This window comes from Doryrhamphus excisus, linkage group LG18, assembly GCF_037039965.1.
Source record: "Doryrhamphus excisus strain RoL-2023G ecotype Guam linkage group LG18, RoL_Dexc_Guam_v1.1, whole genome shotgun sequence".
Taxonomy (NCBI): Eukaryota; Metazoa; Chordata; class Actinopteri; order Syngnathiformes; family Syngnathidae; genus Doryrhamphus; species Doryrhamphus excisus.
In genome coordinates this window covers 14,970,900-14,986,830 of record NC_136374.1, presented here as the reverse complement: position 1 = coordinate 14,986,830, position 15,931 = coordinate 14,970,900, and the positions used below count along the sequence as shown (strand labels likewise).

At 43.1% G+C, this 15,931-nt stretch overlaps 2 protein-coding genes across 7 annotated transcripts in view; one reads left to right on the top strand and one right to left on the bottom strand.

Annotated features, from left to right (window-relative positions):
* The window catches only part of ip6k1 (inositol hexakisphosphate kinase 1), a 14,775-nt gene extending 7,171 nt beyond the window's left edge, over nt 1–7,604 (bottom strand). Inside the window, exons 1-3 of one of the 5 annotated variants that reach the window (XM_058054687.2) lie at nt 7,387–7,604; nt 2,831–2,909; nt 88–318 (exon numbers count right to left, since the gene is read on the bottom strand). The gene's annotated coding sequence lies outside the window, so the exon portion shown is untranslated. Of the gene's footprint in view, nt 1–87; nt 319–2,830; nt 2,910–6,894; nt 7,051–7,199; nt 7,364–7,386 lie in introns of those variants that run through there. The other 4 variants (XM_058054691.2, XM_058054689.2, XM_058054688.2 and 1 more) reach the window with 4 other exon arrangements.
* Nucleotides 7,152–15,931, top strand: ccdc66 (coiled-coil domain containing 66). Of its 2 annotated transcripts, none has more exons than XM_058054682.2 (21): nt 7,152–8,320; nt 8,614–8,672; nt 8,739–8,761; nt 8,871–9,113; nt 9,224–9,470; nt 9,538–9,631; nt 9,791–9,885; nt 10,695–10,753; nt 11,197–11,289; nt 11,387–11,521; nt 11,607–11,836; nt 12,934–13,018; nt 13,105–13,251; nt 13,396–13,456; nt 13,530–13,583; nt 13,676–13,886; nt 14,558–14,753; nt 14,913–14,959; nt 15,050–15,177; nt 15,249–15,343; nt 15,414–15,931. In XM_058054682.2, the coding sequence occupies exons 1-21, from the start codon at nt 8,310–8,312 to the stop codon at nt 15,495–15,497; spliced, it is 2,397 nt and encodes a 798-aa protein (XP_057910665.2). In that variant the 5' UTR covers nt 7,152–8,309; the 3' UTR covers nt 15,498–15,931. The 2 variants fall into 2 exon arrangements, with proteins under 2 accessions (XP_057910665.2, XP_057910664.2); XM_058054681.2 differs by having other exon boundaries at nt 8,736–8,761.

Below are 15,931 nucleotides of genomic sequence, written 5' to 3'. Positions count from 1 at the left end.
GCGGGCATAGATTTAACATGCAAAGATCACGTGTATCTTTGACAGTGCAAATAAAGCTTTCAACAATCTATGTGCTCCAGCTCTTACCTGGCACATGGGCTCTGGCGGGCAGTGACGGTGAGGGCGGGGCGCAGGGCACCACGGGCTGCTGGGAGCGCACGCCGGCCCCAGGGGGAGGCGGCGCCAGACCGAAAAACCACCTTGTGAGTTCTCCAATCAGAGTCCTCCACTCCACTGCCGGCAGGACAGCGACCCGCTTAGGTGGTCAGGAGTGGGCAGTGGAAGCCAGAGAGAGTGCCACGATGGTGGAGCTCACCGCTGGAAAAGATGCACAACAAGGTGAGGTCAACGTGATGAAATAAAAAGCACAAAAGGCGAGCGAGGTTTGTTGTCCCGCCATAAAACTTCCCCAGATGTTCTCCCAGCAGATGTTGCAAAGTCCCAGCTGCTTCGTGGTTCAAAACATCAGCAGTTATTTGAGAGCATGTTTAGCGATTCAAGCTGCGTTTCAGCACAAACACAACGGTTAACGAGGTGGAATCAAAGCTGCTCTGTTGCTGAGGAACATCAACAATAAAAACCGCAGGGAGAATTATTAGCATGAGAAACAATGACACCGGATAGCAGAACAATGGAAACAGTAAAGGCATCAAATACTAGGGACGCAAGGCCAAAACCAAATGCTAAATGCTAAAATCTAAACTAAACTGTAAGAAATGTGTTATTTGTTGACAATCCAACTGGTTGTCTGCTGGGACAAACATATGAGTCACACTCATATGTGACTTCACTCATCCGTATACACCAGTCATTATTTGCACTATGACCCATTTATCATTGCACTAAAATTAATATATCTGCAATATGTCTGCTCCTGAATATGCTCCTGTGCAATACTATGTGTATATTTTGGATATCTTGTACATACCTTGTACTATATAACTTGTTAAATTGTCTTTTTTACTCTACTTTTGTATACCTTTTTTTTTTTTAACTTGACTACGGCACTGAAAGGAGAAGCTCTCCAATCTCGTTGTACATCTTGTATAATGACAATAAAGGCCATTCCATTCCATTCCATAAAGCTGATAAAAGTGGACTAAAAACAATAAATGTACAGTAAAAGATTCTGCGACAATTTCTGAGCCCATGTTTGTTTATCAACTAAATGTACTGAGGAAATAAAACTAGGGATGTAAAATATATATACATTTTTCAACTACTGATAAGAGTCACTGTGGCTCCAAGGGCAACCAGTCAGCCGGGATAGGCTCCAGCATACTCCCGCGACTTTAGTGAGGATAAACAGTATAGAAAATGGATGAATGGATGAATTAATGGCTGGATGGATGGATGGATGTGGCTCTGAGGGATCACTAACCGACAAAAGCCGCCATCTTCAACTACGGTAAAGGGTTGATCGTTCGGTCGTCCGTCCAAATCACAGACCACTGTTTGCACCTTTAAAACGCCATGGTGATCAAAACAAACATTGGGCGTCGTAGTGATGCTGGCATTCCAGGTGGCTGATAAGGTTTGATTTATTTTTTCCCCTCAGAACATCCTTTGCAGGACATTTGGTGTCATGAGAAAAAAAATCCCACTTGATCAATGCCATGTTTGTTTACAAGTGAGTCTTTTTGTGCACTGCTAAAAAAACAAAAAAAAAACAAATAGAAAAGACCCCATAAAAGTCAGTAGAGAGAATACTTGAAAGTTTTTCTTTTAAACATTTAATTTCTTTAAAGACTATTAAATTACAGACAGTGGAAGCCCATATGCTGTACGCTCTAATGGTGTTTCCATTTTAAGTGTTCTATTAAAAGCCTTTCAGTTGGTGATGCACTGCTGGCGTTTTAATGTGATGTTTGTGACACTCGGGCGCTTTTTTATTAATTAGTCGCCTGTTTGCATAAACCCAATTATGGCGATGATAAATGGGTGTAAACACCAATGTGGCTACTGGTGTATTCAGAGGTCATGTATGATGTTTCACTTTGCACACCTAAATGTGTCTCCTTGGAAGTTGTGGCACACAAACAACAGGTGTGTGTGTTTGTGTGTGTAGCAGGTTTTGAAGCGGAGGGCAAAGTCAAGGACAACAAAAGCCACCCGTCCCTCCCACAAGTACTACCCCCTCTGTCTCCCAACTAGTTTGTCAGTGGCATTATAAGAAACCATTTCATCCGTATCTTCTGCAAGGAACGGTGGTATTTCAGCCAGGTGTGGTGAATGAATGGAGAAGGCAGCCAATCAGTTAAAGACGGAGAGATAAGTGGTGCCATCTGCCGTGACTGTGACAAAGCTGTGTGATCACAACTGGCTGATTAAGAGTCTATTTCGGACCGCAAGACTCCACGTAGAACAGATTACCAGATTTTCCAGGACTACCTACAATCTAAACTGAATTAGCATCAATGAGATTGTTACATAGTACCTACAACCGCTCCATATTAAAACCATGGGAGTGCTTTTTTTTCTTCTTTGTTTTTCCATATAAAAAAAGTAATAGATTGCCAAGAAAAGATCGTTAAAGGCCAAGGAAGAAAACATAACATTTTGATTCAGTGTGGCCTTGGTAGAAGTCGAGGATTCAAAACTAGCCTATGCATTTGAATGTGACGATGCGGAATTGCCATTTTAAATGACTTAACAAAAGCTGTACTTTCTGGCCAATGTCCTGGCAAAATTAGTAGACGATGAAAATGAATGATACTGAGGGGGATTAATACATCTTTCTGATAGCCTTGAGGAGGCAATGTCCAACAACTGGCCATGGAGGGTGTATACACACACACACACACACACACACACACACAGGCAGACTTACATCAGAGCGGTCACTCACTGCCTGCTGCTAGTAGTCACGTCACTTATCCCTCATCATCAGAGAGTGGAGAGGCATGGAGCTACAAAACAAATCACAACAAATGAAATATAATTCAACATCTAAGCGCTTATATAGGAAGTAGCTGCCCTGAAAAAATATGTAGTTTTTTCCCCATCCGACCTGATGGAGCTTGAGAGGTGCTTCAAAAAGAAATAGGTGAAACTACCTCAATCGTTATTTAACAAAAGACTTGAGGCTGTAATTGTTTTTTTTTTTTTAATTATTATTATTTTCAACAAGCTTGTGAGCTGTAGAGTTATGTATAATTTTGAGAGGAAAAAATAAGGCTGTAAAATAAACAAATGTGGAAAAAGCTCTCCAACTGCAGTTAGTTTAATTTATTTCATTTAAAAGCTTTGGATATTCCGATTACAATGTTAAATTATCTTGAGAAATTAGTTTCTTGATTTTTATATGGTGTGCTTGCATTGTTATGCCATATTTTATTTTATTCAAAGTTGTAGAAATATGATATATCTGTAATAATTTGTAGGACAATTATAGTCCAGGAAAATGTATTGTTGACAGGCCTAATTACAGCCTTCCATGTGGGATTCCGTTACAGGAAGCTGTGGTGTTGCAATAATCCTTCTACAAATGCGTGATGAGGTTGGGTGTTCCCCAGTTCTGTGCCATCACGGGAAACTTTTACATGACAAGTTTGCACTCAGCTGAAATGCCTTTTTCGGACTTTAACACACAAAAAAAAACACATCCACACGGCTGATATTGCTAAACACGCTAGCACACGCTGCTGTGATCATGTGGGTTCTGCAATCAATATCAATCTTGGTTTTTTTTTTTTAGCCGATATTGGACTGATAGTCGATATCAATATTAAATCGGGGCACCACTACTGAGTCACACGCCCCCAAGAGAAAAAATGGATAATTGGGCCCACTTGGTAGACTCGAAGTTAGCTAGTGCTTTCGCTTTTATTGCCAGAGGTTTAGATATTAATGGTTGTGTTGTGTGTTTAGAGTGTAGAGTAAATTTACATTGCTATCAAAGCTGTATGTATGCTGACTACATTGTATCAGCACATTGTTTCTTTAGTATTCCATCCTTCCATTTATTTTCATGGGGGTGTGCTGGAGCCTATGCCAGGCGCTGTTACACCCTGGACTGGTGGCCAGCCAATCACAGGGCACACATAGAAAAACAATTATTCACGCTCACATTCATACCTATGGACAATTTGGGGGGGGGGGGGGGGGGGGGTCGCCAATTATTTGTTTAGTGTTGTCCCATGAAAAGATAGCATCAGTTAAAACATCATCATCATCATCGCTGCCCTCATGATGAAGTCCTGACTCAGCAGCTTGTGTGTATATTATTGCAGGGCGGTGTAGCACATTATCAGACAACATCATAGTAAATAGCGGCTAAAGCTACAGTTTGCTGACACACATGATGGGCCTCTGATAAATGGTTGCCGAGACCCAAGTGATGGGATGGGGAATAAACAAACAGCAGTCGGTGAGAGGCAACTAAAACACCAAAATAATGGATATGGAGAGGAGCACAACTGCGGCATGATCTAGTTCTCATGAAGCCCAGAGGGCCAGAAACTCCCTACTGTGGGGGGGATGAAAACAATAATACTACACACAGCTGCTGCACACACACACATATCCCAAGACAGACCACAACAGCTGCTAACACACACACACACAGAAATTAACATTCTGGCGGAGATGTTTCAAGTCATTCAAAACAGCCATGAGGACAGCGGACATGTGTCATCTTTGCTTCTCCGTCACAATTACAGAGGAAGTGGGGTTACTGTAGCAACCATAACTGGCGTTCTCGCCAACCGAAAAAGATGTTCTCCTATCAAGGTGGCTGATTGGCTGTATGCAGAGAACGCAGGAAGGATATAACGTTTAAACTAAAGTGGCGAGAATTACCATGACATTATTATTAAATGTCCAAATTGTCCATAGGTATGAATGTGAGTGTGAATGGTTGTTTGTCTATATGTGCCCTGTGATTGGCTGGCCACCGGTCCAGGCTGTACCCCGCCTCTCGCCCGAAGACAGCTGGAATAGGCTCCAGCACCCCCCGTGACCCTCGTGAGGAAAAGCGGTAGAAATGAATGAATGAATATTATTAAATGACAATATTACCATATGTAACTTGTTGTGTGGCGATATGGTGAAACAACTCTAAAAGTATACTCCACTCACTAACCGTGCTACAAAAAAGGTCAGTTCGGATAATCCATAATGGCGCTTACAGGGAACATACAAGCCCTATCACAATGATTTAAATTTGCTGATCTGGTAAACTTTCAAACAGCTAAAATGATGCATAAAGCTAACAATAACATGTTAACAAAAATTATTCTCAAAAAGAGAGGAGAAATATGAAAAAAATTACACTTAAAACACTTATATGCACGGACAACAATAAAAACCTTCAGCATTTCTGTGTGTGGAATCAAGTTATGGAACAAATTGAGTAAGGAACTCAAACAATGGTATAAAATGAGCTATTACAAGCAACCGTACCAGCAGTTATGTTTATCATGTACAAGGAAGAAAACACCTTAACCACTTAGCACATACAATGCTATGTCTTAGCACTCTTACGTTGGCTACTAACTCAACATTACATTGCCTGTACTTACTCATTACCAAACTGTGTCTCTGTCAACTATTTCATCAGCTATTATCAATTTATTACCATCATCAAGTCCGTTGTACATTGAACAAATGTATTGCAACGGATGCGAAACGGATGAGGGACAGGAATAAATAAGCTTTGCTTCTTTCTACTCCTTTTTGGACGTGCGGAATTGTGAATTGTGTTATGTGATGTGCTACAGTGTAATTTATGTGTCGGTTCAATATGAATTAAACCATTACCATGACATTCATTTAAAAAGTGCAGACTTTCTATTAAGGAAGGACCATTAAATGGGGGAGGGGGTTACTCAGAGAGTCGACTTCCTTCCTATCAGTGCCATTTCCTCTGTGCTGCTGCCAAATATTGCCCCTGGATAATGTCCCGTCGTGTCTGAGGAACATTAGTGTCATCAGACTCTGGAGGACATCTTGTCTTTCAGACCTGAAGTCACAATGTTACATAGCCCGGGTCTAAAAGAGACCTAAAATAAACACAGCGATAAAAAAAAAAAAAAAAAACTTTTGTTGTTTTGTTCCTTGACGTGAACATTGAAGCTGCAGTTGTTAAATCTGATGGGGAGGAAAAAAACTCACAAAAGAAGAATCTGATGGTAAAAGAAGATCCAGAACCTTGGCTAAATGGACCGGAAGGGGCTAACAAACTGACTCCGATGTGGCAGGGTGATGAAAGTAGTTTAGTAGTTTGGTGCGCCAAGATGGAAGTCAATGTACTTCATATTTTTGTTGCCGTAGAACTGGCGCCATCTTAGCGTACGAGACAAAGACAGGATCTCTCTTTGTTCCTACGACTGATCAATTCTAAAATTCCACCTGCTAGCTAGCATGCATTTCATAGGGGACTGCAGGTTGTTGACAGATATTTAACATGGCGACAGAGTGTACCACCAACAGCTGTGAAAATAAAAAAGCAGCACCAGCATCTGATTATTTGCTAAGGTTACTGCATACAATTGCGAGACATCATTAGGTACTCCATCACATGTATTTCAAATATTTCTTTATCAAGATAATTATGTTTACTTTTATTTACAATGTTACAAAGGCATTCATTTTAGAATGTTTATTATTGAGATGAAACCGCCACTTTGTGGAGCTAACCAAAATATTAGAAATATTCCAGTACTACAAAATGGTACTATACCAATGCAAATCACATTGTTTTTATTAGGTGTCACTTAAGATTTACAGGTGCTCTTCATGCTGTGGGCAGTCAGAGTTAAGTTAGTCCAGCATCAGTTGCGGAACACAACATAAACTCAAATCACACCCAGCTCAGCTAAACATGGCAACAGAACCTCCACCGTCGACAAAATACATTTTGGTATCATGTAAACACGCAGATACACAACAAACCTGAATGTGTTTTTGACGTGATGTAGCAAAGTTTTCAACATCCTCACGTATTCCTCCAAACAATATCCATCCAGCGAGCTTTAAAAGTTATCCAAGATATATTTCCCCGGTGTTCCCAACAAAAGGTGTGCAGTGAGGCTAACAATAACTGACATTCGGACATTCGGGTAGCACGTTAGTTAGCATATTAGCATGTTTGTTAGCTGTCAGACTGGCCAGTTTATTGACCTTAGCCTGGCAACACGCTCGCTATCCGTGTCGGTTGTGCTGAATTTTAAACAAATTAGGATAAAAATGTGACTTACGCTGGTCCGTGTTCGCTCATTCTGTATCATTTTTTAATCAAACTCGGTCCCTGTGTAGTGGATAGTGGTAGTAAAACGGTGTCGTTATTTCGACACCATGCTAAAGCTAGCTAGCTAGCTTACTAGCTAACACAACGGTTTGACGTTACTCAGCCTCCCTACTGCGCTGCCATAACAAACAACTTACCAGCGGGGCCGCCGGGGCCGACAATTGAACGGATTCACTGGCCGAGTCGAGGCGTTGCTTCGGAGACTGGGACGGTGTTTGTCTCTCTGAAATCCAAGCTCGATAAACGCGTGGTAAAAAAAAAACACATCCAGTAGGCTAACGTCATTACAGTGAAGCTAACTGACTGTTTGGCTTTACACTTTATTTGCATGGACGACAGGCTGCGGTGCCCCCTACAGCACCTTTGTGACATTACAATGACAATATGACTAAACAGAAAAATGTACTGCATTGTCATGACAACATAGAAATTATATATATTAACAATGTATATCTACATATTTGTCTAAACTGGTGCAGGATTACCATCATGACTGTTTAACTGTATAAAATGGGAAGTTTATTTAAACTATACCCACGAACATTGCACATTACACAGCGCGCTTCCTGGATGCTTTAAATGTCGATCGGTGATGCCTTCGTAGCAAGTGCTCAAAATGATTACTTGGTTTCAACCTAATGAGAGTAAAATCTTTTTATTGAGTAAACAACTTCCTATGTATAAAATAATAACATATAGAGTATGCTAACCATATCCGCGCTATGTTATATATTATATTATACGAGTTAATCCATATTCTGTATCGTGCCCTTCAAACTTCCCAGTTGTCTTTAAATGCAACAAATTCGTAACGGCTCAACCCTTTGACGCAACCGTGTGTGATTGGCTGTTCGTTTGAACACCGAGCAACTGGACAGCCAATCAGCGAATGCATTTTTTATCGTTGCCAGTAGCCCATGTACACAATTTGGCGATCAGGAATTGTAGTGACACTGTACATGAACGATCAAGCAGCTTGGGGAAAACACTTTATATTTGTAAACAAAGACACTAAACACGGATAAGTGTTCAGTCATTATATTCCTCATCGTATATTGCCATGTATCTCGGGTAAGTTTTTTTTTTCGGATTACAAGCAACTAGCTAGGCTAATGTGTTGACTTCACGTGTGTGTGTCGCAGTGAAATGCTCAAGGACAATTTGCTCCACATAGCAATGCAGATGCTAACTCACTAGATGTTAATCATAAAACGTTTCCAAATGACAATCACGTACCTGAATGTGACCTAAGACTAGCTTTACTGCAGATACAATGTGTGCTAACATAAAGGAAAACATGATGATTGTTTGCATTAATATGAACAGAGACTGCTAGTAAGAGTTTTCAATGTTATTTTGAACAGAGACGGGCTCCTGTTTGAACTAGAAAATGGGAAACCCAAGTTAATCGTGCTCAGTCACGGTGAGTCCACATGATTACTCTTATTTTTGAATATTTGTAACATTTTCATTCGTTTCTACACAGCAGGTGTTGAGAGGAATCTAGGAAAGGTATGAACCCCCCGTCACAGAATGATATGCAACTAAAGTACTGGTTAACTGTAGCACTGGTATTCTATAAATAATCTATAATTGATTTTATGTGCAATTATTTCTGCAGCATTCAGCCTTCAGGTCCCGCCCGGCCAGCATCTTGCGTTCCGGTCAGCCATCTTGCATGGTGCTGCCTTCACATCCAGCCCGGCAGTGCACAAATCGGCCCAAATTTACCAAGAACAAGGCAGGGGATGGATCGTCCTCCCTCGACTCCAATGCAGCGTCCGAGCGAGGAGCAGCCAGTCGTACGGCCTCCAAAACACGGGAGCATCAGACAACCGGGGGCAAAGCCAAAGCTGTACCCAAGGTGATTGTCGAGCTCTTGGCTTTTTTTTCTTTTTCTTCTTCTTCTGTGTTTTATCGCTACTGCTCGCCATGCAAGAGTGCGCTAACCTTACTTGAGTGTGTGTGTGTCAGGTGCAGTCACATCGGCACAAATGCACAAATACCTCCACGGTATCCCTGACAACCAGCGGGAACACTGTGAGGACGCAAGGTAACGTGAAGGCAGGACCAAAGAACCCGCAGGTCGCTGAGAATAAAGGACAGAGCGACACAGCGATGGGTTTACCTGGCGAAGAGGTGCAGCGGATACTCAACGGCGTCCAAACCTCCAGCCATGACCAACCCACTCTAGAGGAGCGCGGCGTTCTGATTCCTGATGGTGAACGACACTTTGAGTCGTTGTCTCCTGCTATGTCAGAAATGAGACACGTATGTTTGACTTTCAGGACATCAAGGTGGAGGACAGATGGAGGATAGAGTCGGATGGGACGAAACAAAGGGAGAAGAAACAACTTTAATATCACCACCAAAAGACAATAGGTGACCTTTGTCCGTCTGGTCTCATTCTTTCCTAATTTGGATCAGCACTAAAGAGTACACAAGTTCTGTTTTTGTGCCTTATTTACTGAGAATTCAAGGAAAATGTTAGCTAGCAAATGCTAATAAATTCCTAATTGTAACAACGGTGGTGTTAATCAGGTCACATGGAGGTTTATTCAGCTGGTTGGAGGATCGTGAAGTCCACACCAAAGCATCTGTGGAAGCCAAGAAGGCTCAGTGGAGACGGGAACTAAGTAAGTAAGCAGTTTTATTTCATTTCTGCTTGATGCTGTAAATCTCGTCGGAACGTTTATTTGCCTAAACCGCAAAGAGGACGAGGCGTTCATTGGAAGCGGGAGAGAGGCCGTTATATCTGAAATGTGAAAAGTCGTTATACATAAGTTCATTTTGTAGCTTTTGTGATAATTTGGAGTGCAGGAGAATGTGGCAAGCAAAACGTATAGCTCTCTTTATCCAGGTGATATTTTGTTCCTAAATATATTGCACAATACAGCAGCAATAGAACTAATGTTATGGCAGTGATAAGGTGCAAACTGCTCAGTCAGCATTAATACTACTGATGAGTTCATCGTAAACAACAGTACTGCAAGTTAGGGGTGCTCTGATCAATCAGTATCGGCCGGTTTCCATAAAAAAAAAAATCACGTGATCGACTTATGCCAATTACAAATTAATTGCCGATTAATCTAACTACCAATTTTGAGGCCACAGGCAATCATGGGATCTTGGAATTGTCCTGACTTTTCTTCTTTATACGGCAAATTAAAAAAATTATAATATGACGATTTTCGCATGACTTCCATCCTGGATGATCGGAATCGGCAGTTTAAAACCCTAATCGGAGTATTCAGAGTATTCATTTCACACCAACAGCTGAGAATCCATACCAAGATTTTAAAGCTACTGCATGCTGACCACTCATGATACGAGGTTGCTACTGCCATCTTGTGGCCTAAATAAACCTGTACATTTTCCATAGCTGAGTTAGATAATCATGAGAGCATCCTGCTTGACTGACATGTCACGTGTGTTTGCATTGTAGACGAACAGGTGGCCCTGAAGCAGCAACAGCAAGACCAGTTGACCTCAGTCAGGCAGCAGGTATTTAATATATCTTCTTCCACTCAACACTTTAATATACGCTGTAGTACTATACTTTTACTTTTTGTAGTACAATACTTTTTCCCATATATCTACTTGAGGACTACCTGGAGCCTATCCCAGCTGTCTTTGGTCACCAGCCAATCACGGCACATATAGACAAACAACCATTCACACTCACATTCATACCTATGGACAATTTGGAGTCGCTAATTAACCTAGCATGTTTTTGGAATGTGGGAGGAAACCGGAGTACCCGGAGAAAACCCACGCATGCACCATGAGAACATGCAAACTCCGCACAGGGATGGCCGAGGATGGAACTGAACTCGGGTCTCCTAGCTATGAGGTCTGCACGCTAACCACTCGACCGCCGTGCAGCCCGTAGCGCGTCAACTTCTTCCATATGATATTCCAGACTGATGTTTTTGTATGTGTTTTAGTTGGAGGAGGACACAGGAAGTGTGTGTTCAGCTCAGTTGTTGGGTCGCCACAGAGAGCAGCCGGCAGCCATCAGGTCCAGCCTCAGACTCGGGGTAAAAGTCACCTCCTCAAATTCCTTTTACCATAAAAAATGTTGTCATTTACAACTGAAACATGGAAAAAGGATGACTTGTGTATGTTTGTGTGTAGGCGGTGACTCCCATGGAGGAGTTGCTGACAGTCGAGAGGAGAGAGGAGCAGAGGAGGCACTGGCTGGAAGAGCTGGACCGACAGAGGGAGGAGACGAACGAGCGCAGAAAACGAGAGAAGTTTCTGCAGAGTCAGGTAGACCCGGTCCCAGAAGACCAGTACTAGTACTAATACCAGGCTGTGTGACCTTTGCCCCACTGACCTTCTACTATCGTTGCAGAAAGAAGATCATGACCTCTGGGCCGCACACTTTGACTCAATGCAGAGGAGACCCCCTGCAGCCACTCCAGTCCCACCTCCAGTCCCCATCGGTGTCTCTAAGCGAGGGGACTTGGATTTGGATCCCTCGTCCAACTTGTCTCTGGCGTGGGACGCCGCAAGCAGCTGTGGAGCAGACAGTGTAGACCGAGCCAGTGTGGACACCAGTAGCAGATACCCGGCCAGAAGCAGGTAGCGCAGAACCACGCCCCCTCGTGGAGAATAATAATATGGATCTAAGAGTGTTCTCTCAAGCCAGAAGTCAATCAAACTGTGATGCTCGGCATCACGACTATGAATGATAACACATCTAGGACGTGATGATGCAACTCCACACTAGAATAGCACATGTTTGGTGCAGTTTTAAGCTGAAAAAACAGCCACAGGGTGGCAGAAGTGCATTTTATAAGAACTCAGCCTGCATCTTGGCCTTGTAAAAGAGCACTACAGCAACCAGGAAGTGAAAAAACTTGGGGGTCCTGTTGTGCAAAGGAGGTTATGCATTGAAGGGAAATTGTGAAAATGTGTTCTAATGCTGATTACTAAAGAACGAAACAAGGTAGAGACAAAAAAAAATATATATCTGATCTGGTATATATCATGTCTACGCTACCGCTCAAAAGTTTGGGATCACTTGGAAATGTTTTTGTCCAGTCTTGAGATATGGCTTTTTCTTGGTAGTCCTGCCATGAAGTCCAGCATCCTGAAGTCCTGAAGTCGCAGCTTCACTGTTGACGCCGACACTGGTGACGACCTGTGAGACGTCTTTGTCTTAAAACTACACACTCTCAGATATGTCTTCTTGCACAGTTGTGCAGCGTTTTTCTGTCCTTGTTAGACCCGGTTTGTGCTGCTCTCTGAAGGGAGTAGTTAACAGCATGGTAAGAGGTTTTAGTTTTACTTTTTTTAGATGGCTTTTCTAATCTATTAGCCTTATAAAATGATGAACTTGGTTTAGCAGCCATACCAGGAGATTGATGCAGAGGACTGACAGTTGTTGATAGTAGGCCTCTATGCAAAAATGTACATCCTTCTTTGAAAATCATATGATTCTTTTTAATTGTTTGTGAAATGCATAAAAATGTATTTTTCTTTGGAAAACAAATTTGCAAGTGATCCCAAACTTTTGAGTGGTAGTGTATGTGACACAAAAACAGTGTGCCTTGAAAAATTAGTCCAAATCATCAAAAATGGCCGCTACGGCGAATGACTGCGTTTGAAAAAATGGATTGAACAAGTTAAATATGTGTTGAGTTCTCCTATTTCTGTACTTTGTCTGTGTGTGTCAGCTATCTGAGGAGCATGACGGCCTTGCTGGACCCGGTACAGATGGAGGAGAGAGAGAGGAGGAGGCTCAAGCAGCTGGAGCAGCAAGTAAGAGGCGGAGGTTCGAGTCTAGCGATCTGTTTGAAAGCTCAATCAGCTAAGCCCGCCCCCTCTTCTTCTTCTTCTTCTTACAGAAAGCCATCGAAGCACAAGTGGAGGAGCGCCGCCAACAGAGGATGCAAGAGGAGGCCAAGCGGAAGGCAGAGGAGGAGGAGGAGGAGAGGAGAGTGATGTTGGAGTGGAACGTTCTACAAACAAAGTACCAGGAGGACGCACACAAGGTGAACTAGCGACACACAACTGCTAGTCATTAACATCAGACGCTACGACTAACCTCACAATCGACACGACTGTTTACTATTAAAACAACTACATTAAAAAGTCAACACAACTGCATGAAGGAATCGGTACAATGTGTTCGTCAGGAGCAGCGAAAGGAGCATGGTCGTGGTGGAGGAGGAGCAAAGGAGTCACCGCAGCTCAGTGGTGAGTGGAGCAGTCTCACTGGACGCACGCTAACAGCTGTCAATCAATGATACACCGTGTGTGTGTTGTGTAGTTTTGCGTCAGGTTGACAGATTAGAGGAGAAGAGAGACACAGCTGTACAGACAGGTAGAACATAATCGCTTTCTTATTGTTATGTGATTAATCCGGGAATTAATTGATCAGTTAATCAAGACCAAAGCTTGTATGTTTGTTTATAGAAGCACCTCCGCCTCTCAGAGAAGACAGTGCTCAGACTACTGGTCTGCCCACTCCTCCTTCACACATCAAGAAGCGAGCTGTGAGAGGAGGCAAGGAGAGGATGTGTCGGCCTGAAGGAGGAGGAGGAGGAGCAGGAGGAGGAAATCAATACGAAGCTTTTGCCAGGACAGAGAGGAGGAACGAGAAGAGACCTGAGTGGAACACACAAAGGTAACCCCTTTGCATTAAAAAAATAATAATAATAAAAAGGGGGCTGCACGGTGGACGAGTGGTTAGCGCGCAGACCTCACAGCTAGGAGACCCGAGTTCAATCCCACCCTTGGCCATCTCTGTGGAATTTTCTCCAGGTACTCCGGTTTCCTCCCACATTCCAAAAACATGCTAGGTTAATTGGCGACTCCAAATTTTCCATAGGTATGAATGTGAGTGTGAATGGTTGTTTGTCTATATGTGCCCTGTGATTGGCTGGCCACCAGTCCAGGGTGTAGAAGACAGCTGGGATAGGCTCTAGCACTCCCCGCGACCCTCATGAGGATAAGCGGTAGAAAATGAATGAATATAATATTGTGTAGGTTGCACAGCGGTCGAGTGGTTAGCGTGCAGACCTCACAGCTCGGAGACCAGGGTTCAATTCCACCCTCGGCCATCTCTGTGTGGAGTTTGCATGTTCTACCCGTGCATGCGTGGGTTTTCTCCGGGTACTCCGGTTTCCTCCCACATTCCAAAAACATGCTAGGTTAATTAGCGACTCCAAATTGTCCATAGGTATGAATGTGAGTGTGAATGGTTGTTTGTCTATATGTGCCCTGTGATTGGCTGGCCACCAGTCCAGGGTGTACCCCGCCTCTCTCGTACGTACATTTCTACCATGTCGTCTTCAGACCCAGTCGCCGCTTTGTTCCTGCGTCAGAACGCTACCCGGTCACGCTGCAAAGGAACCGCCAGGAGAGTCGACTCAAGAGGCAGGAGGAGCTTCTCACCCTGCAGGAGCGGAACTGCCAGTCAAGAAGTGGCCCGCCTCCCCATCATCAGGACACCCAGCTCCCCTCCAAGGCATCTCAGTCTAGATGCAGCAAGGTGAGCGTGAGGTCCCGCTTTCATTTGTGACTGACGGTGCCCCTGACTGCTTTTTAAGACGAGTAGCGAAGCCTACTTTTTTTTTTGCGTTTAGATCTGTTAGGAACACAACATTATTATGAAGCCGCTTTTGCTAACCTTTTTCTTTACGGGATGCAGGCGGACTCAAACAGTCGGAACGTCTCTGCGGTTGTCATTGCTGAAAGGTGAGCAGCTTTGTCAAACATCTCAAAACGTTTGTATTGTTGATGAACCGTAAACCATTCAATCCAACCCTTACCATGTTTACCTCCAAGGGGGAGCGTTCCTGCCGTTGCACAGGAAGCTCAGCCACCTGTCCTGGAGTTCATCCCTTACATCCGCACAGATGAAGTCTTCAATTTGGACCCCGCAGAGCCCGCTAACACGCCCCCTCCACACATAGGTCAGTTAGACACATAAAGTTATTAGTGGGGCATTACTGACAATCATGTTTTTTTCATTCTTTACCGTTAGTTTCGCTTCCTTCTGATGCATCCCATGGAGACCTTCGACTTGGAAACACTCAGCGACAGCAGGAGATCCTTAAAGGTCTGGCACAGCTACGACAGGTAACACACACACACACAAAGGAGAAGACACAACATGCAATAGTGGCTCATTGTTTGGTTTGTTTTGCAGGGTTTGCTACAAAAGCAGAGGCAGCTGGAGACCGATTTGAGGCGCCATGACGACCAGCGTCTGTCGCCCTCCACGACAGAGTGATTTTCTGTTCAACATGATAAGACATCAACTCGTGGGACGCCACCAGAGTCGCCACCACTGGAAACACAACGTCAAAGACACAGGGGTGTCCAAAGTGCAGCTCAAGGATTTTTAACCCTCAGCTTTTTTTTTTTTTTAATGATATATTGGTTTTTAGCATTTTTAATACATCATGAGTTAATTTAATTAATACATCAAAGTATCGGTGCATTGGTGAATTTTTCTGTATGTGAATCAGTGGGAAAAAGTTTGGACACCCCTGATCTACACATGTCTTTATCTCCATTTTCCATTAATTTATTGCAATTGTCAATAAAGTAGATTGCTTTTTTAAAAAATAAAAAATATAGTGCACATTGGCACAAAATTCGACACTCCCACATGAATTATGGGATGTAACTAGGGATGTCTGATAATTATCGGCCTGATAAAAA